This window comes from Spermophilus citellus, assembly GCF_964194105.1.
Source record: "Spermophilus citellus genome assembly, chromosome: 18".
NCBI lineage: Eukaryota > Metazoa > Chordata > Mammalia > Rodentia > Sciuridae > Spermophilus > Spermophilus citellus.
In genome coordinates this window covers 65,413,371-65,436,650 of record NC_138200.1, presented here as the reverse complement: position 1 = coordinate 65,436,650, position 23,280 = coordinate 65,413,371, and the positions used below count along the sequence as shown (strand labels likewise).

The 23,280-nt window shown below is 50.3% G+C and overlaps 1 protein-coding gene across 1 annotated transcript; it reads right to left on the bottom strand.

Annotated features, from left to right (window-relative positions):
* Positions 1 to 3,314: 3,314 nt before the first annotated feature.
* On the bottom strand, positions 3,315 to 18,511 carry MLYCD (malonyl-CoA decarboxylase). The gene is made up of 5 exons (XM_081274814.1): positions 17,935 to 18,511; positions 10,685 to 10,797; positions 9,479 to 9,635; positions 6,778 to 6,927; positions 3,315 to 4,392 (listed from the first exon to the last, which is right to left on the bottom strand). The coding sequence occupies exons 1-5, from the start codon at positions 18,475 to 18,477 to the stop codon at positions 3,859 to 3,861; spliced, it is 1,497 nt and encodes a 498-aa protein (XP_081130940.1). The 5' UTR covers positions 18,478 to 18,511; the 3' UTR covers positions 3,315 to 3,858.
* Between the last annotated feature and the right edge of the window lie 4,769 nt (positions 18,512 to 23,280).

Sequence of the window (23,280 nt, the reverse complement as noted above, 5' to 3'; positions counted from 1 at the left end):
GGGGGGCTTCTCCTAAGGCCTGGGCCTTGTTCAGTTCCCCTTCCACAGGAAGGCAGATGGCAGAATGGATGGGTGTTGGTGGGGCCTGGGTTTGAGTCCCCGCCCTACCTTCTCCAGTTGCTCAGTCCTCATCTGTGAACAAGGGGGCTCTCTCTGGCTGGGGTGGGACACGGACGGAATGAGGCTCTAGGGAAGGGAGGCGGTCTGGAGATCAGGAATGTGTGAGCAGAGACCCATAGGTGTTTTTTCTCTCTCCATTCCTCCTGTGATGATCAAGAACGGGCAAGGTGATAAATGCAAATGGTACAAAACAAGACAAAGGTGACAAAGATCTGGGGTCACCTCAATTTGGCTAAACTGCCAACAAAGCAGAAATTTTCTGTGCTGAACAGAAATCATTGGGCAGCTTTGTTTCTAAGAAGAGGTCAAAATGGACTTCATAGTCCAACGAATGCCTCAAAATCCAATTAAAAATGAGAGAGAGAGGGCTGGGGATGTGGCTCAAGCGGTAGCGCGCTCGCCTGGCATGCGTGCGGCCCGGGTTCGATCCTCAGCACCACATACCAACAAAGATGTTGTGTCCGCCGAGAACTAAAAAATAAATATTAAAAATTCTCTCTCTCCCCCCACACCACCACTCTTTTAAAAAAAAAATGAGAGAAAGAGAGATTGGTTCACTGCATTTGAATCTTAAACACACTTTGTGCTTAACTTTAAATATAGCTGGGAATAAGCTGAAGCTTACCAAAACCTCCAGCCCCATCCCCACTTCCACCCATACAGAGCAGAAGCAGACCCCTCGTGCACAGATGTCCCCACCTCCAGGCAGAGAGAGGACCCAGCTATCAACTCCTGGTGCTTGGCCTGGATGAAGGCCACACCCTTGGGGAAGGAAGGAGGGAGGGAGCAGGGAGACTGACAGGGACACTCAGAAGCAGACTCGGGCTGCCGGAGGCATGGGGTGCAGAGCAGTGCAGAGGAGACCAGGAACAGCCGGGAACCAACATTTTAATATCCAAACAAAGGGAGCAGGGCCCAGAACCTTCCTCTGGGTGTCACTATGGCCCCTGAAGTCCAGGGGAAGGGCTGTTTGCAGTGACCACGGCAGGTGTGCTTGCGAGGCCAGGTGTCATGAAGGCTTTCTCTACCTCGTCCCGTGGAGCTCCTCCGTGAGGGAGGTGCCCTGGCTACCCTGCTTAAGATGGAGGAAACTGAGGAAAGCATGCGAGGGAGAAAAGAGCTGGGATTCCCACCTGGCACTGGCTGGAGCCAACGTCCTCTGCCATTGCTGTGTGCTGCCTTTTCCAGGAAAAAGGGGGCTATGAATAAGTCAGGTACCCCCAAGTCCACCAGCACCCCTTAAATCTGAATCCCAGGAGGACAAGGCTAAGGAAACCCTAGAGGACCGGATGGAGGGCACACAGCACACTGAGGCGAGGGCAGCAGGACGGTTCCCCAGACAGGACCAGAGAGAGGCTTGGGAGTGCAGGGCCTGAACCTTGGGCTGGGAGAGGAACTGCTGTAGGGAGAGGCTCCTCGCAGGGGCAGGTATGGACTTACCCTGGAATGCGGGGCATAGAAAATTACTCCTAATGACAACAATTTATTGGGTACCTACTATGAACCAGTCACTCTGCCAGGCACTTTGCAGAGGAAGACACTTTGGTCAAAGTGTCCCCAAGAACAAGTGCAATGGAAATCAGGTCTGGGACTGCACTCTTAGCCTCTGTGTTCCCCTTGCAATAATGTCCCTGGGCACCTGGTAACACCTGCCTGAGGAACACAAATTTAAAACACCAGCCTTTTGCCACCTTCGACCTGCGCTCTGCTCTGCCTTAGGTGAGGCTGACCGGTGCACAATGGGGCAGCCTGGCCGTCTGTGATGGTTTGGGGAGCCAGAGGCCTCCGCCTGTCCAGGGTTCCGGGGGCTTTCTTGTAATGCAGGTGATGTGAGGACTGGGCACAGCCCTCCAGGCTCATTCCCATGACTGATTAGAGTGGGGCCAGGGAGGTCAGTGTGTCCGTCTGTCTGCTCGTTCCCTGCCCTCCCTGGCATCAGCTAAACACAGGGTGAGAAGTGGGAGCAGGATGAGCGCAGAAGGCCACTGGCTGTGAGTGAGGCTGTGGGAGGGCTGCAGCGCGGGTGTCTGTTCCCCTCGGTAGGGAGAGGGGAAGGAGGCCCGTGCTGTGGGGAGGGGTGAGGCCTGGCCTTGCCCATCACTGAGTGCTGCCACGCTAGCTCCTGGCCCTGCAGGGCAATGACAGCAAGTTCGGGCTGCTCCTCTGTGCCTGGGGATTCTGAGATGCCGGCCTCACCTCAGGCCACAAGGGGAGCTCTGGAGTGGCAAAACCCCGTGCCAGGTGTGTGCCAGCCTGGCACGGTGGCTGCCTCACTGCAGCTCCAGGGAGGTCAGAACACCTGCCTCCATGATGGCTCAAAAGAACTGGAGCTGGACCTGCCTGCGGCCCCTGCGTCTGGAGGGCAGGGGCTGCAGCCTGCGGGACGGCCAAAGCACTGCCCACCACCCCCCTCTGCAGCCCCTCCTGGTGAACTGAGCTGCTAACTCACACACTTCCTTGTGTGCCAAAGCCCCTGCAGTGCCACCACAGTCCACCCCATGCAGCCATTATTCCTTCTCACACAGGAGAAACGGGACCAGGCAGGTGAGACAACACCACTGGAAGCAGCCAGGAGGAACCCGACCCGAGACCCTCCGTGGCATCCGGAGTGGAGTGTAGGATGGGTCACTGGTTTCACGGCCTCAGCCAGAAGCTGAGGGAAGGATGACAGTGAGAAGAGGCAGCTTTACAGGTGACCGAGGGGCTGGGGACATTTGCTGTAGAGGATTCTGCCTTTAGGAAGGAGGCAGCAGGTGCCAGGGGCTGTGGACGATAAGCCTGTGAGCCACTCCAAAGTCCAGGGCTCTTATACTGCTATAAAAGGCACAGTGGCACCAGACTGCTGCCCCCAGGGTGCACCACCACACCATCTGCTGCTGTCAACACACCCAGGTGGGGCTGACAGAGGACCTGCGGTGGGCTGGAGGAGCAAGGAGGGCAGGGCCTGTCTGCTCAACTGAGAAGAGCCAGGGCACTGTGCACACGGACGCGGGACACAGACCAGCACAGATACAGCCCCCACCCCCAGGCTGCAAAGGCCTCTTCCCACATGGTGGTCTGGTCCCACATTCCCAGACCCCTCCCAACTGTGCTGCCCACAGCTGGCTGAGACGGACAGCAGAGCTGACACCTCAGAGCTGGTCCAGCCTGGCCAGGACTCTAATCTTAAAGACAACCACCATTAAGTAAACACATTTAAAGTTTTACAGAACAAACCTGTTCTTTACTATTCGGTTCATTATGAACTTGAATCACTGTAGTTTGAAAGCTACACCCCACTGAGGCCTCGACAACAGCATCTGTGTGCAGTGATTAACTTACTATATTCTGTGCAAATCATAAGTCCCATACCTTCACAAGCTTCAGAATTTCCCTGGTAGACGTAGCTCAGCCCTTTATCCCTCTGTACCCAGTGGACAGAAATGGCTACAGTTATGCTCTACAAGCTCCAAAGGAGACTATATTCTCACTGGGGCCTTCTGCCCTGGTCCTTGTAAGGCCCAAGGACTGGCCCTGGGCAGCAGCAGAGGCCTCAGCACCTGCCTCTGCCACCTCTGTCTGGCAGCGCTTCTTTACCAGCACAGTGACAGCTGGGGCACGGCTTGGCGGGCCACCCTGCTGTGGGCAGGCCACACAGCACAGCTGTGGTTTTCCTCAGAGGCCCTTCTGATCCGCAACCTGACCCATCTGAAAGACCACTCTTTTCTGAGCAGGACCCGAGCTGTGGTAGGCCGGTGCCTAGAGCTTGCTGTTTTTCTGGAACTGGGCCACCAGGCTGAGGACCTGCTCAGAAGCTTTGATGTTCTTGGAGCCCAGGTAGGCGATGCTGTTGGGGCCTGTCTCCTCCAGGTAGTAGCGGTAGTTGACCATGAGGCCACATGAGCCGGTGAGGCCCCGGAGGCTGCTGTCAGCCATCCAGTTGATGCGCCACATCACAGCCCCGTTCTGCAGGTGGAAGTTGGCCACAGGGTTCAGGGCGAAGCCGCGGTGCTTCTCACCATACAGGTACCAGGCACACAGCCGCATGAGGGGAGCCTGGAGTGCGCGCACCAGCTTCTCTGACTTCACCCACTCGCTGCTGCTGAGCATGACCTTGAGGGTCTCCTGGATGGGGCCACCAGTGATCTCGGTGATCTCTTTACATTCTGAATCTGTGAACAGTTCGTTCCTCCCATGCTCCTTTGTCTGTGAGTTCAGAAGCCCCAGAAGCCACTTGGTGAATCCAGGTATAGGTGACAGGCTTGAAAATGCCCCCAGGTGAGGAAACTCCTTCTGCGTGCAGGTGGATGAGAGAAGCAGAGAAAACACAGCTCAGCAGGTGGTGTGAGGTCCCTCGCCCACCGTCTACTCCTCTCAGCTCTGAACGCTGCTGCACAATCGGCAGAGTGACACGTGATGTGCATTACTACATTTTTCTTCTTTCAAGGCACATTAGGAAGCTGGTGTCTGCCAGGCCCTAGAGGCATCTGAAACCCCAAGGCAAGCCTCTAGGCCAGGTTTCAATCCATCCGTTTGCCACATTGCAAAATAGAGGCCAGGATTGGGGGCTTGCATAAAATCTGAGAGATACCCCTTCATGAGGAACATGGTCCAGTTTTTGACCACAGACCTCATCCTTCTACTGCACCATGTCCCTCTCCTGGGAGACCACTGTGGCCCCAGAGCCTGGTCTGATGCTTGGTATACAAGCACCAAGTGACATCTAAGTGGCCTAGCTATAACTAGGGGGACAGGAGGGGCAGGTGGGGTATGTATGTCACCATAACTTGGTTCAGTCATTATTAAAATGATAGCCAGGCACGGTGGTACACACTGGTAATCCCAGAGACTTAGGAGGCTGAGGCAGGAGGCTTGCAAGTTCGAAGCCAGCCTCAGCAACTTAGGCCCTCAGCAACTTAGCAAGACCCTGTCTGAAGATAAAAATTTAAAAAGGGCTGGAGAGGGGCTGGGATAGTGGCTCAGCGACAGAACGCTTGCCTAGCATGCGCGAGGTGCTGGGTTTGATCCTTAGCACCACATAAAAATAAACAAATAAAATAAAGGTATTTTGCCCACATACAACTACAATTTTTTTTTTTTTAAAGAGAGAGTGAGAGAGGAGAGAGAGAGAATTTTTTAATATTTATTTTTTAGTTATCGGCAGACACAACATCTTTGTTTGTATGTGGTGCTGAGGATCGAACCTGGGCTGCACGCATGCCAGGCGAGTGCGCTACCGCTTGAGCCAAATCCCCAGCCCAACTACAAATTTTTTTAAAAAAAACTTTAAAATTTATGAAAGAAGAGAAGCAAGCCTTGGTGCTCCAGCACTCTGAGGACACGACTCTCAGTGGCCCAACATGGCCTCGTACACCTGGCCTGTCTCTGCTCATGTTTACAGGGACAAGACACTCATCCTACATTCCATCTAACACAGTATATCACAAACATTCTAATTGTCACTTGAAATTAAAAAATACAATTTTAATGACAAATTAATATTAAAAGGTGAGACTATGCAGTGTCTTCCCTTCTCTGGGCATTGAAGAGGGCTCCAGTGTTGGAGACCTTGTGTGTAGAAGGGAAACAGCTTCCCTGGAGCGTCCCTGAGGACCCTTGGCTCACAGTACTACTGTCAGGTGGCTCTGAGACCACGGGGAGTCTTGGGTACATCACCCAGAGCCCTGGTTCTGCTCTCCCTGCTACTGGCTCGTTACCTCAGTGCCCTCCTTGTTGCCCTACTCATAATACCAACAGCAAAGAAGAAAGGCCTAGAAAACCTTGTATTATTATATGTGGCTTGTTAACACCTCTGGGGGAAAAGTGGCAGATAGTGACAATAAAGAAGCCGTTCCAAACTGAAGGCTGAGTTCTTAGATTAAAACTGTAAGACTGTAGCATGAAGCGTGTAAAATATTTAACTTCAAGCTGCCATCCTTGAAGGCAGAGCATCTGCCACCACAGCCTGTGCTGCAGCAAAGAGTACCCAGGCAGAGGACAGCACGCTCAGAGCCATTAGCAATCCAGTCATTTAACCTAAGACCTAGATTCCACTCACTGGAGGTCACCCAAGCCCTTGAGAGACAGTTTTGAAAAGCTGCACTCGGAGGTCATCTGAGTGTGTCCACCATAGGACAGCCGGTGGCCTTTGCAGGCAACAAGAAGAAGGGAATTAGACCAACACCAAGCCAAAGCATTGACCTCTATGCTGCCTGGTCTAACCTTAGCACTCTCACAGACCCCGAGAGAGCCCACGCTGGTGGGATGTCAGGGGTCAGAGGCCTTGGAGAGTGTGGGCGGGCAGGGACAGGACAGGCCAGGCATGGCTAGGAAGACTGTGCTGGTACCTGGTCGGGGATAGCTGACAGTGAAGGAGGCACCCGGACGTGTGTGTGTGTGTGTGTGTGTGTGTGTGTGTGTGTGTGAGAGAGAGACAGCACGAGCAGTCACAGCAGAGCAAGCCAGGCAAGGCTTCCCTGGAGAGCAGGTGCTCAGAACACGTCAAGAAGCCAGACTCTGGATGCCTGTTCTCAGCTCTGCTCCCACCTCCCGCAGTCTCCTGGCTCCTGGGACTATTCTGCTCCTCCCTTCCTTCAGCTCTCTCAGCCTGGGTCCTGAGAGACATGAGAAGGAAGGATCTAGGCCCATCAGGACCGCTCCACCCCCAGGATCACTCACCTGCAGCTCCTTGACCACGCGCTTTATGAGGAAGGTCCCCAGCTCCACCCCTTGCAGTCCCTGCTGGGTCAGGCTGATGGAGTAGAAGATCGCAGCGGCAATCCTGTTCCTCTCCTCTGTTTCCGAGGGGGGGCACTCCTTCACGATTGCCTGGAAGACACCAAGGTGGCTCTGAGAAGGGCCGGCCGCCTCAGCTCACATGGCACCCGTCCTGTGTCACAAGAGCCTCAGAGAATCAAAGTGCTGAGAGGCCTGGCGCCAGATGCAGGTTCTGGCTGTAAAGACTAACGGGCCTGCTAACGGGCCTGCTCCAGGTCTGCTCCAGGTCTGCTCCGCTCTGGGAACTCTCAGGAGACCCCTTCCAGCTCCTCTGGCTGTTTGCTTAGCATGGGTCACTCTGCCACTTTGGAATTCCCAGGAAAGCTTTGCTGTGGCAATTTAGGCCCCTTTTTGCCTTTTTCAGGCCTTTGTACAAAATGGAACTTGTTCCCCATCCTCCCTAACACCCAGAGGTCACACACTGAGGCTTTGTCAGGGCCAACTGCAGCTATTGAGTTCCAATTTCTTCAGATTTTCTTTCAAAGGCCTGATTTTTTCTACCTTTAGTTATTTTTGCTCCTTTTCTCCCAACTCCAGTTTTTCAGATTTCCTGGAGGTCCCTTACAATCCAACATAATTTTTCTTTTTTTTGAAACTTGTCTTTTTATGGCTTTTCTATATACCTTTGTGATCATTTGCCAACATCCTTGTTTTTCCTAAATGGAAACACATTCACTCATACACAATACAATCTAAAAATGACTTCTATTGAAATGTCACTTAGCTGAAATCTGATTTTATTGGCTCTTATTTTTAGAATTTTTAATATATATTTTGAGTACTGGATATTGAACCCAGGGAAGCTGCACCAGTGAGCTACATCCCCAGTTCTTATTTTATTTTAAATTTTGAGACAGTGTCTTGCTAAGTTGCTGAGCCTGGGCTTCTGATTTTCCTGCCTCAGCCTCGGGGCAGCTGGGACTGTAGGTGTGGCCACCCAGTAGATCTCATTTTTAATTGCAGGGTTTATTGAACGCTAATAGCCTGAAGGTCACCTGGTAACAGTGGAACAGCAGGTGGCAGCTGCCTTTTGTTTTGCTTTGAAGCGGGCACACCAGCTTGCTTTTGAGGAATACACTGAAGCCACTTTAACTTCTTCCAGCATCTTTTGATTCTTGAAGTAGGGGTGTTTGGCCTGGAGTATGGGAGGCGCTTCTCCTTGGGGTCAGGACAGGGTTGTGTCTGAATCCCTCTTTGGCCCCTTCTTGCTCTGTCACTGTGGGTATGTTACTGATGTTCCCTAAACTTCCATTTCTTATGTCTAAAGTGAGGCCCATAATAATAAGACCTAACTCAGTGTTCTGAGCAATAACACATGGAACATGTTTCATGGGTGGATGGGCACAGGGGACGTGCTCAAGAGGTGTTGTGAATATTATAAAGGGGACCATGTTCCACATCCTCTTCTGCAACCTGAACATTTTACTCAAGTCTAAGTCCAGGCTGGCTTTCCAGGTGAAACAGAAACCTACACCAACATTTACACACTTGCATAGAAATCCAGTGTGTATGCATATACTATGTTTACATACCACCTTCTGTGGGATGGAACCTGGGCCTCGCCCATGCCAGGCAAGCCCACCACACACACCGCTCTCTGGCCACCCCTCATTGAAGGGCAGTTACTTGCCATTGCTGGCCTTCCACAGCTACGAACAGTGGTACATGAGCAGCCACCCAGACTCTCAGGTCCCTTAGAGTGGAATTTTCAGGCAGAAGGGTACATTTGACACTTTAATAACAGTGCTAAAACATCCCCAGAGGGGACCTGGAATGCTCAGCTTCACCAAGAGTGCAGGAGCCTCCCGACTCCCTCAAACACAAAGTCCTGCAGGATTTCTTCCTGCCAGTCAAGTACAGGTGCCTGGTTGCCCTACTCAGCTTCTGACTTCTTAGACCAGGAAACTGCCTGTGTGCAGAGTCTGCTTACCATCCATTCATCTTCCCAGCAGGCTATTCCCCACCTCAGTGCACCTTCCTGGTGGAAGCCCAGGCTCTCACACTCCCTTTCCCCTCCTTTCCCTGGTCTAGACCTGCTTGCCACCTCCAGACCCTGCAGTGTAGTCACTGGTCTCTTGCCCCATGGGCCCTGTTTCAGAAGTTCTTGCCAAACCCCTCCAGAAGCCCAGCTTGCCTCATGATGTGGAAATGGAAGCAAACTCCATTCCCACACCTGCCACTCTCCAGCAGCACCTGGGCCCACGTCAGGCAGACGGCACCATCTTTCACTTCCCCACACGTGTCTTAAAACTCCCCACAGGTCCTTACCAAAGGCTGAAGAGCTCAACCACACATCTGTCCCTCTACCTCTCCATCCCTCACCCGTTTCTGCCTCACAGAATCACCCTGTAAGTTTCCACTTCTTAATTCAAAGTCATCATAGCCAGTGAGCACTCTCCCTGAGCTGGACCTGCATTTCTCACTCCTGCACCCTGCAACACACCCCTGGAGACTGCGTCCACCCAGTTACAAAGTCCACAAAAGTTCCAACAAATTATTCTTGAAATAAAGGATCCAACCAAAGCAAAAAAGCAAACACACAAAAACCTTAAGGAACTTTGTAGGATGCTTATCTTGTCCACAAGTGACCAACTGCGGGTACCTGGATGTTGTTGGAGATGTCACTGGTCAGTGCCACATGCAAGACGATGAGGGGCTCCTCCGGGGTTGAACAGTGAGAAAAGAAGTAGCACCTTCTGTAGGGCCCGACACGTCGCTTCATATCCATCCAGTTCTTTACAGGGTGCACAGCCTCAGCCCTGACAATGGACAACAGGGATGAAATGAGTGTCCAATTTTCACATTAAACAGTAATTGCTGATTGCTATTCATGTTACCCAAGCTCTTTCAATACAGCTCTAACCGACTCCTGAAAAATCTAAAGACAAACATTTTAATGTGAAACAGCACTGAGAAGAACTATCATCAATGACCACTTTACATACAAAATTGTGTGCTGAATCTTTTTTTTTTGAGAGAGAAAGAGAGGGGGGGGGAGAATTTTTTTAATATTTATTTTTTAGTTTTCGGCGGACATAACATCTTTGTTGGTATGTGGTGCTGAGGATCGAACCCGGGCCGCACGCATGTGAGGCAAGCGCACTACCGCTTGAGCCACATCCCCAGCCCCTGTGTGCTGAATCTTAACTCCAATCTTGAGAGGAGTGAGTGAGGCTCTTGGAGGCATTTTTACAGCAGGTTTAAACACAGAATCTAACTGCTGCTTTGCTGTGGAGCTCTCTGTCCTGGGGACCCCGCAGTCTGAAGCGGCTGCCTGTGCTGTGCCCCTTGGCCCTGTCTCCCGGCCTCTCCATGACTGTTTTTGGCATGTGAACCACAGCAGGCACTGTTGTCACTTAGGCTTCAACAGCAGGACCCTTTCTGAGCCTGAGATTCCATGGGACAGCATGGAATGCAGGCAGGACATGACACAGGATTGAGTGACACTGTCCTGGACACGCTGTGACCATGCATGTTGTAGTTTACCGAAAGGTTCTATCCCAGGGGGACTTAACAACTGGGTGCGTGCTGTTTGGATTACTAACACAACCACTTGGTCCAGAGTTTGCACGACTCTGATAACAGGGTCTTGAGAAGCCATGAATGGGCCTGTTGGCTTTAAACACGAGGATGTAAACAAGACCCAGGTTACTGAGGACTAATGAATTTTTCTGTGCTCTGCCCCCTCCCCCACATGCAGCGACAGCCATGACCCCCGTGAACACCGTGTGGAATCTTGTGGGATCAAACAGGACACAGAGGAATGCGCCCAGGCTCAGAGGCCGTCTGAGAAGCGGCTCATACTCACTCACTGATTCTCTGCAGCACCTCACACGGTGAGTGCCAGGTGACCCGTTCAAGGCTCAGGAACCCTGAGGAGAACCACTCCGAGAGCATGCCTTTCAGTACCCCATTCATTTCCTGAAAGGAGAAGGCAGTGGGTCCTCAGGGGACAGCAGAAGGAGCCCATCTCTGTGTCCCTGTCAGCACAGTGAACGAAGCTGATCACGCACGATGGGAGAGACTGTGCCAGGCGATGCCCTGGGCAGCCTCGTCTGCAATACCTCTGTGCAACTCCCATCTCCAGCCAAGGCAGCCCCAGTTCCCTCTGCAGAAGACAACCGGGACCCCGGATGCAAACCTTCACTTTGAACCACGTGGCCGCAGTGATGAGACACTGCGGTTTGTTCATCACAGAGAACATAGCTGAGTATATAGAACAGGACAAACACTAACAGGTTTCACAGAGCCTGCGCCCTCCAGAACATTCTATGGCAGGGAAGAGTGCAATACCTTGTTTTCTGAGAGGAACAAGTACTTGGTCCAGGGATGCTATTTCATCACCTGGAGACACACACCTTCAGATCGGAACACCTCTGACGTCAGGATGCACCTTTCAAAGGTGCTGGGTCACCGTTTACCTGCCAGCATTTTCCTCCACCTTAGTGGGATTTACAATAACAGTGTATCTGAAAGAAACTGTGGCATATAGACACAATGGAATATTACTCAGCAATAAAAGAGAATAAAAGTATGGTGTTGGCAGGTAAGTGGAGTTGGAGAATATCATGTTAAGTAAGCCAGCCCAAAAAACCAAAAGCCGAATGTTTTCTCTGATAACAGGATGCTAATCTATAACGGGGGGTGGGGCATTGGATGGATGAACTTTGGATTGGGCAAAGGGGGCAGGTATGGGGATAGGAAAGATGGTGGCATGTGACGGACAACATTACCCTAGGTACATGTATGGCACGAATGCTATGACCCTACTTTGTGTACAACCAGAGAAAAATTGTGCTCTATTTGTGAACAAAGAATCAAAGAGCATTCTGCTGTCATGTATAAATGACTAGAATAAATAGAGAAAAACAAAGTAACAGTGTATTTGATAAATAGAGTATTTTAGATTTGATGAAATTCTTCTAATTTTGCTTCATTTATTTATATCAGTTCTACTTCCAAAAATGATTTGAGTTGCCATCAAAGATCCCTTTGCACTGAAACCCTTCAAGCAAGAACAGAAGAGACACATGGGCTGGAGCAGGATCTGAGTTCAGTGTGGCCTAAAGTGACCAGGGCTGGACATGTAACTGTAGAAAGCTTCTGCCTGCCACCGTGAAGAGGGTGCCAACAGTGGCCCACACAGCTTATTATTTCACAGCAGTTGCTTTCTCCATCTTCCAAATTAACAGAGGCCACATTTTTAGCTAGGCACATCCATGTCTGTCCAGAATAGACTGCACAGCACCAGGGGGCGGCCATGTGAATGAGCTTTGGCCAAGTCCTGCAGTAGGCTGGGGAACATTAAAAGAAGGCAGGAGCATGTCCTTTGTCTATCTTTTCCCTTGTTCATTCCTCTGTGGTGGCTGGTGTGGGAGCAGCCATACTGGACCATGAGGTGACACTGGCGATGGGTCTTCAGGGCAGAGCAACAAGACTGAAGTGGAGGTTCACTGAATACACCACAGAGCAGATCAGCTGTCCCTAGACTTGGACCTGAAAAAGTAACTTCTCTATTATTCAAACTGTTACTTTGATCTCTGCTACTCACAGGCACACTGAACACTATTATTAAATGACGGAGTATCTTAGTGCATCTGGTCCAAATTATCTTTCAAAACTTTGTACAGAGTTCACAAGAAAGTGATAGACATTATCTAAGACCAGTCTTGTAACCGTCATGGAACTTCACAGCACCATTTCACAATAATTCTGCTACAAGATGAAAGGCCTCAGAACTTTGTCACCTGAGCAAAAGCTGCAGGCATGGGCTGGTGGCTCATGATTTTTCAGAAGAATATGAAGTCTGTTTTTTTATATTTAAGTACTAGGACCCAGAGGAGGCTGGGCTTGTTCTGTGACCCCACAAGGGTGCGAGGGGGCTAATCTAGGACCAAGCAGCAGCAGTCACGGAAAGCAGATCTGGACTGTCTTCACCATAAGGAAGGCTGTCCGTCCTGGCAAAGGGCTCTCGCCCCTGGAGCAACTGCACAGGAGGGCTCTAGCTGGGTGAGTCTGCTCCAGGGGGGATTTAGGCATTGGATGGCGGTGGGGCCGGCTCCTCCTTGCAATTCCTTGTAGCTCTAGATTCCATAACATAATCTCCTCTACTCATCTGTGAGCTCTGCCAGAGAAGAAAGGAAAGGTGATTCGGGAGGAGCAGGCTGAGAGGCAAGAGATGGTTTGCTAGCTCAACGGCTCTTTATAAAACTGAGTACAATAGTTCTTAATTCTCCTGGGGTCCTTTCATACTCTTAAGTATGTGTTAAAAATCAGAGACCCCTCCTCAAAATGCCCACATATTAATAAAATCTCATATAGTTTCCTGAGGCTCAGGACCCCAGCATCTTTGCTGAACGGTCAGGAGGCGGTTGGTTGAGCTCGGGGAAGATGTATTAGATTTCCAGTACATCTGTGACAGGAAAAAGCTGGAAAACCCTGGTTTTGACATTAATTATGAAAGAAATAGCTTGGCTGGTGGAAATTCCTCCTCTGAGGGCTCTCCACTCTATTCTGGGCAGCTGACAGCAACAACATGTGATGCTGGACGCAGAGCTGGAATCTAGGTGGAAGGTTACAAGTCTCCACTGCCTGCTTCTACCACCACAGCTGTTCCAGCTGGAGCCAACCACGGGCAGGTGGCCAGGAAGAACCTCCTCTGCCTCACTATAACCAGGCCAGGTGGGAAGTGCAGCTGCTGGGGCACCAAGCAGCGCCCAAGCCAGGCTAGCTCCGTCCTTCTGTGCTCCCTTGGTTTCCTTGGATGACGCCATCGGGACGACCAGCCAGCTTTTCCTTTAGCAGAGAAGAGTTGTCTCCTGCCCTCTCCTCTGAAGTTCTTGGCTGTTAAGATCTGCCTATTTTGGTATGTGAAGAAGAGTCACTCAGAAGCCCTGAGCTGGAAGGGAGGCAGAGGCTAGGGCTCAGAGCGGGTACTACTCCAAATCACATGAGCCGCACCCCCACCCTCCACGAACCTTCCCACCTAATTCTTGCTTAGTGGAGCTAGGCACAGAGTGTCCCAGGACGCACAGGGAGTACTATGCAGACCACAGCAGGGAAGCCTGCCCAGAGGGGCTGCCTAGCTGTGTCCAGCACAGCCGGTGGTCACAACAGCAGGGGTGGCCAGGTGGGATGCCCACAGAGTCTGACAGCACCTACCCCCATTCCAGTAGCCATGCCTCCCTCCACCACGGTTTCCATGTCCAAACTGCCCATGGCAAGGCCTTCCTGTGATCTACATGCTAATCGCCCTCAAGTATCTCCCACTGCCCAGACCTTCCTGCAGCCTGGGGGGATTCAACTGTTTCACTGGAATTTGATCTCGAAGAAAACTAAGTCCTCAACCAAGTGGGCCTCTGGAAATGTCTCTGGAGAAAACAGAACGCCCCGCACCCACAGGTCAGGCCCAGAGGCAGGCGCTGGCAGGGCTGAGCTGGACACTCAGGGTGCTGTACCAGGAGGCGGCAGCACAGAGCGCCCACTCTCCAGCTGAAGCCTCTACTCCTTCCAAGGGAGCCACCCTGTTAGGTGCTCTTCCGGCACCTGAGTGACTCTGGAGCCCAAAGCCCAGGAAAGACCCTGCAGAGCTGGATTCATGTCGACCAAAGCCACCAACCCACACACCCAGGGGGCCTCCGGAGTCAACAGAACTTTGGCTGATAAAAACACTTTACCAAAGAACAATGGAGGACCAGAGGGAGGCTCTTCCTGTTGTAATGAAGCTGCTCCCTCAGAGCCGCTCACCTTCCCTTTCCCACAGGTTAACATTTTGGGTTTTGTGATCGCTGACATCAAGAACAGTCTCAAGTCCTTTTCCTACAAACTCCTTAATTATTAAAACAACTATAATCAACTATAATTCCTTTCTTGGAGTAAGCCCACGAAGGTCGATAACTTGTGGTCCAAGGAATCCCATAAATCCACATTAGATGACTCCACCACAGCAGCGCCGCTTGGTGGGAACCAAGACCGACACACTGATGCTTCTGATTCAGATTAACACAGGCCATGTTCACGTCCTTCTCCATGTACTGGATTTGCTATCTTGGAAAGCACAACACAGATAGTAACTTGAACTTTGCCCCACTAAAATTTTCAAAGTGGTGCTTGTATCTTCCAGCAAGGACACTTGAAACTGACTCTGAACTTACATTTAAAGGGATTAAAAATCCTGAAGGGAGAGAAAAGAAATCTTGTCTGATTTCAGATGTCCCAGGAAACAGACCCCATGCTGCCCACATCCTTCGGATCTCATGCTGGATATACTGCAATGGCAAAGTCAGTCTTCTAGGTGCTTACATCTCCCATAATCCCAGCCCTCCAGGAGACCAAGCTCTCCACAAACTGTGTCCTCCTCTGTTGACCACATTTTCTAGCAAAGCTCTAATAAATCCCTCAGGGGACTTTTTGGGAAAGAAGCAGGCTGACCTTGAGCTCACTGACCATCAACTGAATCTCTCATCTCAGTGCGGAGCCAACAGTCCAGGGGAGTTAAGAGACTTGGCTAAAATCACCTCAAATCATCTCTCTCAACAAACAGATGGCAATAACAGAACCAGAGCCTGGCTCACTTCCTCATCCCATGCTCCTTCTGTAGACCCTCCGTCCTGTAAATCACACAGGGTCAGCATCACTGAAGTGCACAGATGCCACTTGTTCTAAAGTGAATCAGTAAACAAAGGACCTGGATAGATGGGCCACACAGTGACCTGGATGCACTCCAGGAAGGCTTAGGACAAAGTCCACAGAAGCCCTAACCAGGGCACATTCACTTGACCTTATTCAGAAAGTCCAAGAGTCAACTGGGGTCATGCAAGTTGCACGCCTGGGTGACAGGCAGCGCGCATAGAACCAGCAATGCGAGATCTGGGGAAACCAAGGAGTGAGCGCCCTGCTCTTCCTTGAGCACTCAGCATTTAAGGTGCTTGGGGATCTGGGATCCTGCTCTAAGACTTTTCATGGTTTCTAATGTTTAACTGCTATGAGTAAAAAGCTGAGTTGCCTCTTTAATGTAGCTGTAAAATCCTCAACGAAGTAAAAGAAATAGGATAAAAATGGATTACACACCCAACCCACAAGAGCACATTAATGCACTATGGACCCCAAGTGACAAGGACATGTCAATGCAGGGCCATGAACTGTATGTAGAGGTTTACCATTCTGTGGGGAGGAATTGGGGGGGCTGTGCATGAGTGAGAGCTGGGTATACTGGGAACTCTGTACCTTCTGCTCAGTTTTACTGCACATCAAACTATTTAAAAAAAAAAAGGAAGTCTAATAAAAAAAAGACAGAGCTCACAAAGTGATTCTGGGGCTAGCTCATAATATCGAATCCCAATTGACAATTTCTAGGGATAGAAGAAAACTATGATTTAAATGATGGGGATTTAAAAAATGTATGTAATTATGTAAAGCAAAGGAGAAAGAATTAACAGACTTCAGTACTGACAGTTAAATGCAGTGCCTATGCAGACTTCCAAGTCCTTCTTGGCTTCTTCCAGGCTCAGAACTCTGACAGCTGGCAGTGCAGTATGACTTCAGGACAACGGTGAATGATCGATCAGTGTGCTGGAAGATTCTTATGCTGGGGCATGCAGGGCTGTGTCTCGAGCATTCATTCATCATTTTGCTATGCCAGAAATGCGAGACAAGGTTCCACTTTTCAGGGAAATGTTTATCTAGTGTGGGACGGGGGGCACACTGTGTCTGCAGAGTGTGAACCACGGAGGTTCAGACAGCAGAGTGCATTTGAGCTGGAACATGGTTAAATTAGTAAGAAACGTGACTGATGAGTCGTGATTGGGAACTGGGGATTCCCAATCTGGGAATTTTAGGATCAAAGGTTTGTAACCCCTTGGTAACATTTAACCAGCTACCATGAGAAATCAAATCATAGCCACCGTTATCACTCTGAAATTAATCCTATCCTTAACTACATCCAATACGTATATATCTGAGGCTAAGTAGCCAAAAGTGATGGTAATGCGTCGTGCAGAGAACCCTGGATTGGTGTAATCACAGACATATTTGTTAAGTTTCTGGATAAGTCACACAATCTCAGTTTTATCTCTGTGTATCACTCACCTAAGAGGGAACAAAAGTAACAACTGTTATGCCAACTTTACAGATTTGTTGAATGTCAGGGCAGTCATTCAACCATTCAATTTAAAAAACACATAATAAAGGTCAAAATGTCAGACACTTCTGAAACACATACTTTTCATTCACTAAAAGGGCAGGTTAGTGTTCCCTCAACATTTAATATGAAGAGCACAAAAGGACTATCCGCAACTCTAGGCTATCTTGCAGGTCAATTATTTAAGTCTCAAAGTATTTACCTGCATCTAACATGACTCACTGCCCTAAACCCTGACTACCTTAAGAAGGCAACTTAGAATAACTTGACTTTGTCATATTCAGGGCTGGGCCAGTGAGTTCATGCCCTCTCCAAAGTTATGGGACAGAGAGAAGGCTGGAAGGCACCATGGCTTGGAGGCAGCACTGCCCTTCAATCCTACCCATCTTTGTGAATTTTGTGGAACTTCCTAGGATGCCTTACATGTAGTGGGTGCCTCCATTTTTTTTTTTCTTTTTTCACTAAACACAGGGTCTTGCTACACCGCACAGGCTGGCCCTGAACTCCTGGGCAAAATGATTCTCCTGCCTCAGTCTCTCAAGTATCTGGGGCTGCAGGCCTGCCACCTCACCTGGCTTGTAGGTGCTGACACTGTCAGGTGTTCAAAGGGCGCCTGGCGTTGAAACTTGTCCACGAAACTTGTTAAACAGACTTCATAGACGACACTAACCAGATGCCGGGTGGCCTGCCCTGCGCAACGGTGGACGGGCGCGGAAGCTATCTAATAACACTTTACACCTGAGGCCTGCAAGGTGCAGCTGGAGGGCGCAGGGGCGCGCAGGGCCTAGGCAAGGGGCAGGGTTTGGGGGCTGTAACTGCGAGCGAAGGGGGGTGTTCAGGACCCGGGCAGAGGAGGGCTGCACTGGGAGGCCGCCGGGGGCCCGCGGCCCGGGGTCGGGGCGGCCCGGGCAGGGCCTTACCCGAACGTGCGGCCCCTCCACCAGCTTGAGGGCCTGCGCCTCGAGCAGGTCGGCCCGCAGCTGCACCAGGAAGCGCACGCCGCCGTCCAGCTTGCTGATGTGGTGGAAGAGGCCGCGGTAGCGCGGCACCAGCGCGTAGCGCAGCCGGTCCTCGGCCTGCAGCAGCACGGCCGGCTCCCGCGGCTGCTGGCGCAGCTGGAGCACGCCGGCGCTCTGCTCGGCCACCTGGCCGTGGTCCACGCCGAAGCCCTGCGCCAGGCGGCCCAGCAGCTCGGCGCGCTGGGCCACCTCGGCCAGGCCGCCGTAGAAGCTCACGAAGTCGGCGCATTGGCCCTCGGCGGGCGCCGGCGTCTTCTCGCGCAGCTCGTAGGCCGGCGTGGGCGGCACCGCGCGGCGCAGCAGCTCGTCCATGGCCCGCTCCAGGGCGCCGGCCGCCGCCACCGGTCCGCTCGACAACTGAGGCCCGGGCGGCCAACGCGGCCGCGGGGGAAACCGCAGCGGGAGGAGACGCCGCGCCGACAAGCCCGGCCCGAGTGCTCTCATGATGCCAGGAGACAGCTGCCGAGGGGCAAGGCCTCCCGCGCCGCCGCGCTTCCGGTTCCGGCTTCCGGCGCGCGCAGGCCCCATTGGCCAAGGACTGGGGCGGGGCGGGGCGCTGGCCACTTGGAGGGCGGGGCCAGCGGCTGGAAGCCAAGTGCAGCCAAAGGGCTCGGGGGCGGGGCGGTCCCTTGGCGCCTGACACCCACCGTGCAGTAGCCACAGTCACCTTCTCCGCTGCCACCCCACCACACACGCCTCTCTCCTCCAGTCCTGAGCCCCTCCAACCTCCAGGTGCAGCAGAGTCACCCGGGGACGCGTTACACGTGCAGACTCCCGGGCCCTTAGAAGGCAAGAACTATCAGTCTCAGGTTACACGGGTGGAAACAGAAGCACAGAGACAGGGGACTTGCCCAGGTTCACAGCTAATGGCAGAGGGGGTTTCCGTGAGGCCCATGAGAGTGTGAGGAGGATTTGGACCCGCCCCATCTCGGATCTGCTCCCCTCCACCTCAGGACCCTGCCTCGGCTAAAATGTATTGTTGAGAGTTACAGTGTGTTTTGTGCTGAACTGCTGAGGAAAATAAGAAGATAGAAATGTAACAAATGCCAAATTCTCCCGACATGGCAGAGTTTATGCATTTGATCCTCACATTCACTATATCATCCAATTTATAGATGAGGCCCAGGCTCCCCTGTGGGAAGCAAAGCCTAGGTTTGACCCTTGTCTTGTGATTCCAAAGCTTTTGCTTTTTCTACTCTCTTGAGCTAGGTGGTTGGAAAGATTTTCCTTCCTTAGAGGCCACATGGGACTCATCTGTTTGCTTCTAGTGAGGATTGTAGCCAGCAGGGACGCTGTTACTTTTTGGTGGCTAGGGGTGATATTGGACAGATATTTTAATTCATGAAGCTACAGTAATTAAAATGGAATATACAAACAAACATCCATGCAACATAACATAACAAAGTCTAGAAAGAGACCCGGAAATGCTGGTGATAACACACCATGTGATATCATTATGTGATGTCACATCATGGGGGAAAATCACTGATGACAACATGACTCTTAGGAAAAAGAGCAAAGCTGGATTCTAACCTCAGACTATACAAAATAAATCCCATACGGCTTAAGCATTTTTGTCTCTTAAAACTGAAACAAATATTAGCAGAGAATAATCTGAGAAAAGCAGAACAGAAGCCATGAAACAGAAGGTTGATAAATTTAAGTACATTTTTTTTAACAAAAAAGGTTCTTCATGGTTAAAAAAAAAAAGTCAAAATACAAACACTGCCTTGAAGAAATATTTGCCACTGATAGGATGTACCACAGGTTAATTTCCCTAATATGGACGAAAGCACTAAGTGAAAAGATTATCCACCCATCAAAGGAAAAAGGGAAAGGTTATGACCAGAGAGTTCACCGAAAAGGAAATAACAATGGTCCTTAAACATACGTGAAGTGCCTAACTTCACTCCTAAGAAGAAAATGCAAATCAAAATGTCAGTGGGTTCTCAACTTAATTTATTGAAGTTTAGTGATCACACATAGACTCCGTGGAGCACAGCTTTGTAGTAAATGCCAACTCCAGCCAACAAGTTTTACATATAAGTACCTGACTGCTGTGTGGGTTAATGATAGGTTGATCAGACCTAGGACACTGAACAATACAGCAAATCAGCAGGCTCATGAGATAGGCACAGATACCAGGACAACAGCTGGGTCCCAATGAAGAGGTGCTGCTGAGGTGGACTGCCCATCTCTGGTGAGGACTAGCTATCTCAGATTCAAAAATCCTCTCCTGAGGCAACAGGAAACAGAGAAAGGGGGTTGGGGAGACTTGTCCGGAGCAGTGATATCTACAGAGGCAAGCGCAGGAAGGCAGGATGGCAGACTAATAAAAACCATCAGCTCCCAAGACCACAGAAGGCCCTGGCTATGCACCTGTGCCTACCACTTACTACCCAGTAACCTTGGGTGGGTTTTGCCAGCTCTTTAAGGCTGTTCCACACCATGAGTTGTACAGATGGCGGTAAAACCTATCCCACAGGCTGATGAGGATTAAATGAAAGAATTCATGTTAAGAACAAAGCAACCAGTAAGGAGCCCAAAGTGTTCTAGCTAAATTATTACAAATAATAAAACTAACATACTTTGGAGTGGGTTTGTATTTTCATGTGTACAAAAGGAAACAACCTGTTGACCCAAGACAAGACTGTGTCCCACACAATCTTTCCCTGGAATTCTGAGGTCAGTGAGGTGAGAGGCAGCAGATGACAGGGATGGGAGAGCGCCACTCTGATGGAAAACCATGCCCTTGAACAACTGCCTGAATAACAAAAAGAGAGTTTGTTTTTGAAATAATTTTCAATTATTACAGTTATCCACATTATTTGGTCCTGCAGGAAGTGAGGCCTAAGTGACCTTCCGTTTCCCCTCCTTCCCCTTTTCCTGGACCACCACATTTGCAGAAGAGAATGTTAATACTCACTTCATATGTCTTCTGTTGTAATATTTAAAAGCACAGACCGAGTAATTTATAAGGAATAAAGGTCTATTCAGGCTGGGAAGCTCAAGATTGGGCAGCACATCTGGTGAAGTCCTTCTTATTACTGGGGACTCTGCAGAGTCTCAGAGGGCATCACATGATGAGACAGAGCATCCTAGCTCAGGTCTCTCCTCCTCTTCTTGTGAAGGTCCATTGTATTAATGTCCCACTCTTATGGTGTTGTCAAACCTTCATTACTTTGCCTGAGAATCTTTCTCCAAATAGCATTAACTTAAGACTTCAAGGATTGCTTTTCCAACACATGAATTCCAAAGGACACATCCAAGCCATAGAACATATGGAGGTCTCTAGCCGTTAAAACTGCAGGCAGCCTTAGGAACATGGTGGGACTTCCTTCCACTCATGGAATCTTTCCTTAGAGGGAGTATTGTCAGGGTTCTCTAGAGGAACAGAATCAGCAGGAAGTATAATTATAAAAAAGGGATTTATTAGGTTGTTTTATGTGACTAGAAGCTGGATAGTCCCCAATGGCTGTCTGCAGGCTGGAGAGCTGGAAGAACCAGTAGCTGCACAGTGCAAGAGGCTGAGGCCTCAGAACAAGAGAGATCAACGGTTCAACCCTAGTCTGAAGGCTTCTGAAACTCCCTGGAGAATCACTGGCAAAGTCCGCTTTGGAAGAGTGAAGAAGTGCGAGGTAATGTATCCTCAGATGATCTCAGCAGCGGTTCAAAAAGAATCATCTTGCATCTGCTGCTGCTTCCTTGTTCTTCCAACTTTTACTGCATTCAAGCCATGATCCTATCAGACAGTACAACCCACACTTAGCGAGGGTCTCCATTTCAGTTGGCTATCCCACATGCCAGTCATTCCTAGACATACCCTCATTGACAGACCCATAAGCCTCTCATCATTGGCATCTTTTAATCTAATCAAGTTGGCAATTCAAATTAACCATCACAGAGGGCGAGGGTTCTTGTCCCTGGTTGACTGTGTCTATGTGCAGAACAGTCCGGGCCCTGCTCTGAGTTACTCCATGATGTGTAGAATTGCAGTTTTCAGGCAGTGTCAAAATCTGTTACTCGACTTTGTAAAGCAGTGTCCTGAGTTTAATCCCTGGCACCAAAAAAAAAAAAAAAAAAAAGATCCACTGATCATAGTTGCTGGAATGTTCCAGGATGCTCAGCATTATTCCAGTGGTTTATACGTCGTCTTTTTGACAGACCACATTGTTGAGGCTTTGTAATAAGTTTCAAAAGCAGGCAACGTGAGTCCTCCAGGTTTGTTCTTTTTAAAGATCAATTTGGCTATTCAAATGGCGTTGGTCTTATTCCCTATTAATTTTAGGAGAAATTTTAGGATCAGCTTTTCTATTTCTGGGGGTTGGCGGGGGGAGAGGCAGCTGGAATTTTTAAGTTGGTTTAATTTTGTTTTGTTTCTTGTGATTCTATGAATTAAACCCAGGGCCCTACCGCTGAGCTACATCCCAGCCCTTTTTATTTTTAACTTTGATACAGGGTCTCGCTAAGTTGCCGGGGCTGGCCTCGAACCTGCAATCCTTCTGCCTCAAACTCGGAGTAACTGGGATCACAGCATGTGCCATCAAGCCCAGGGGCAGTGAGAATTGTGGTCGGGATGGCTTTGAATCTGGCTATTATCATCTTAACAATTAAATCTTCCAATCCATGAACCACGATTACTCTGTCTGCTCAGGTCTTGGGTTTCCTTCGAGGGTGTCCTGCCCATTCCCCACCTCCCGGTCTCGCTTCCCTAGGTAGCCATATCCTTTCTGATGCTATTGTAAACTGAACTTTTCTTAATTTTACTTTTGGACTATGGCAGTCTAAAGAACCAAGGGCGTGAGTGGGCAGAAACAGAGATTGGCAGTTGACAACTGAACAACAAAAACAGATTGGAATACAGAGAAAAGTAGAAGGAGAGATCATCTAGAAAGGAAGGGAGCCGGGGAGGGGCCCAGAGGCCGAGGACTGTACTTTAAGCAAACGCTCCCACCAGTGAGAAGGGACCCCTGAGAAAGAGCCTCGGCTTCCTGAGGAAAGGCAGGAGTGTCCACTCCCAGGAAACAGCAGAGGGACATGTACGAGCGCTAGAGGAGACTCTGGAGAGGAGCTGGTCTGCTCAGAAGCCAGCAGCCCTTAGGTTGATCTGTGTCCCTGCCACACGAGCCAAATGTCGCTTCCTCCTACGCCATGAGACCAGATATGCCGACAGCAAAGGCGGTCCTCATGAAGAGCTACCCCAGGGTCTTCATGCTGCAACACCTGGACAGAGGGTTCTGTCTTGGA

Coding starts and splice junctions, on each gene's coding strand:
- MLYCD (XM_081274814.1), bottom strand. CDS start 18,477: ATGAGAGCACTCGGGCCGGGCTTGTCGGCGCGGCGTCTCCTCCCGCTG. Junction 10,798..17,934: donor TGGAGGGGCCGCACGTTCGG/GTAAGGCCCTGC, acceptor TTCTCCTTTCAG/GAAATGAATGGGGTACTGAA. Junction 6,928..9,478: donor ACATCTCCAACAACATCCAG/GTACCCGCAGTT, acceptor GGTGTCTTCCAG/GCAATCGTGAAGGAGTGCCC.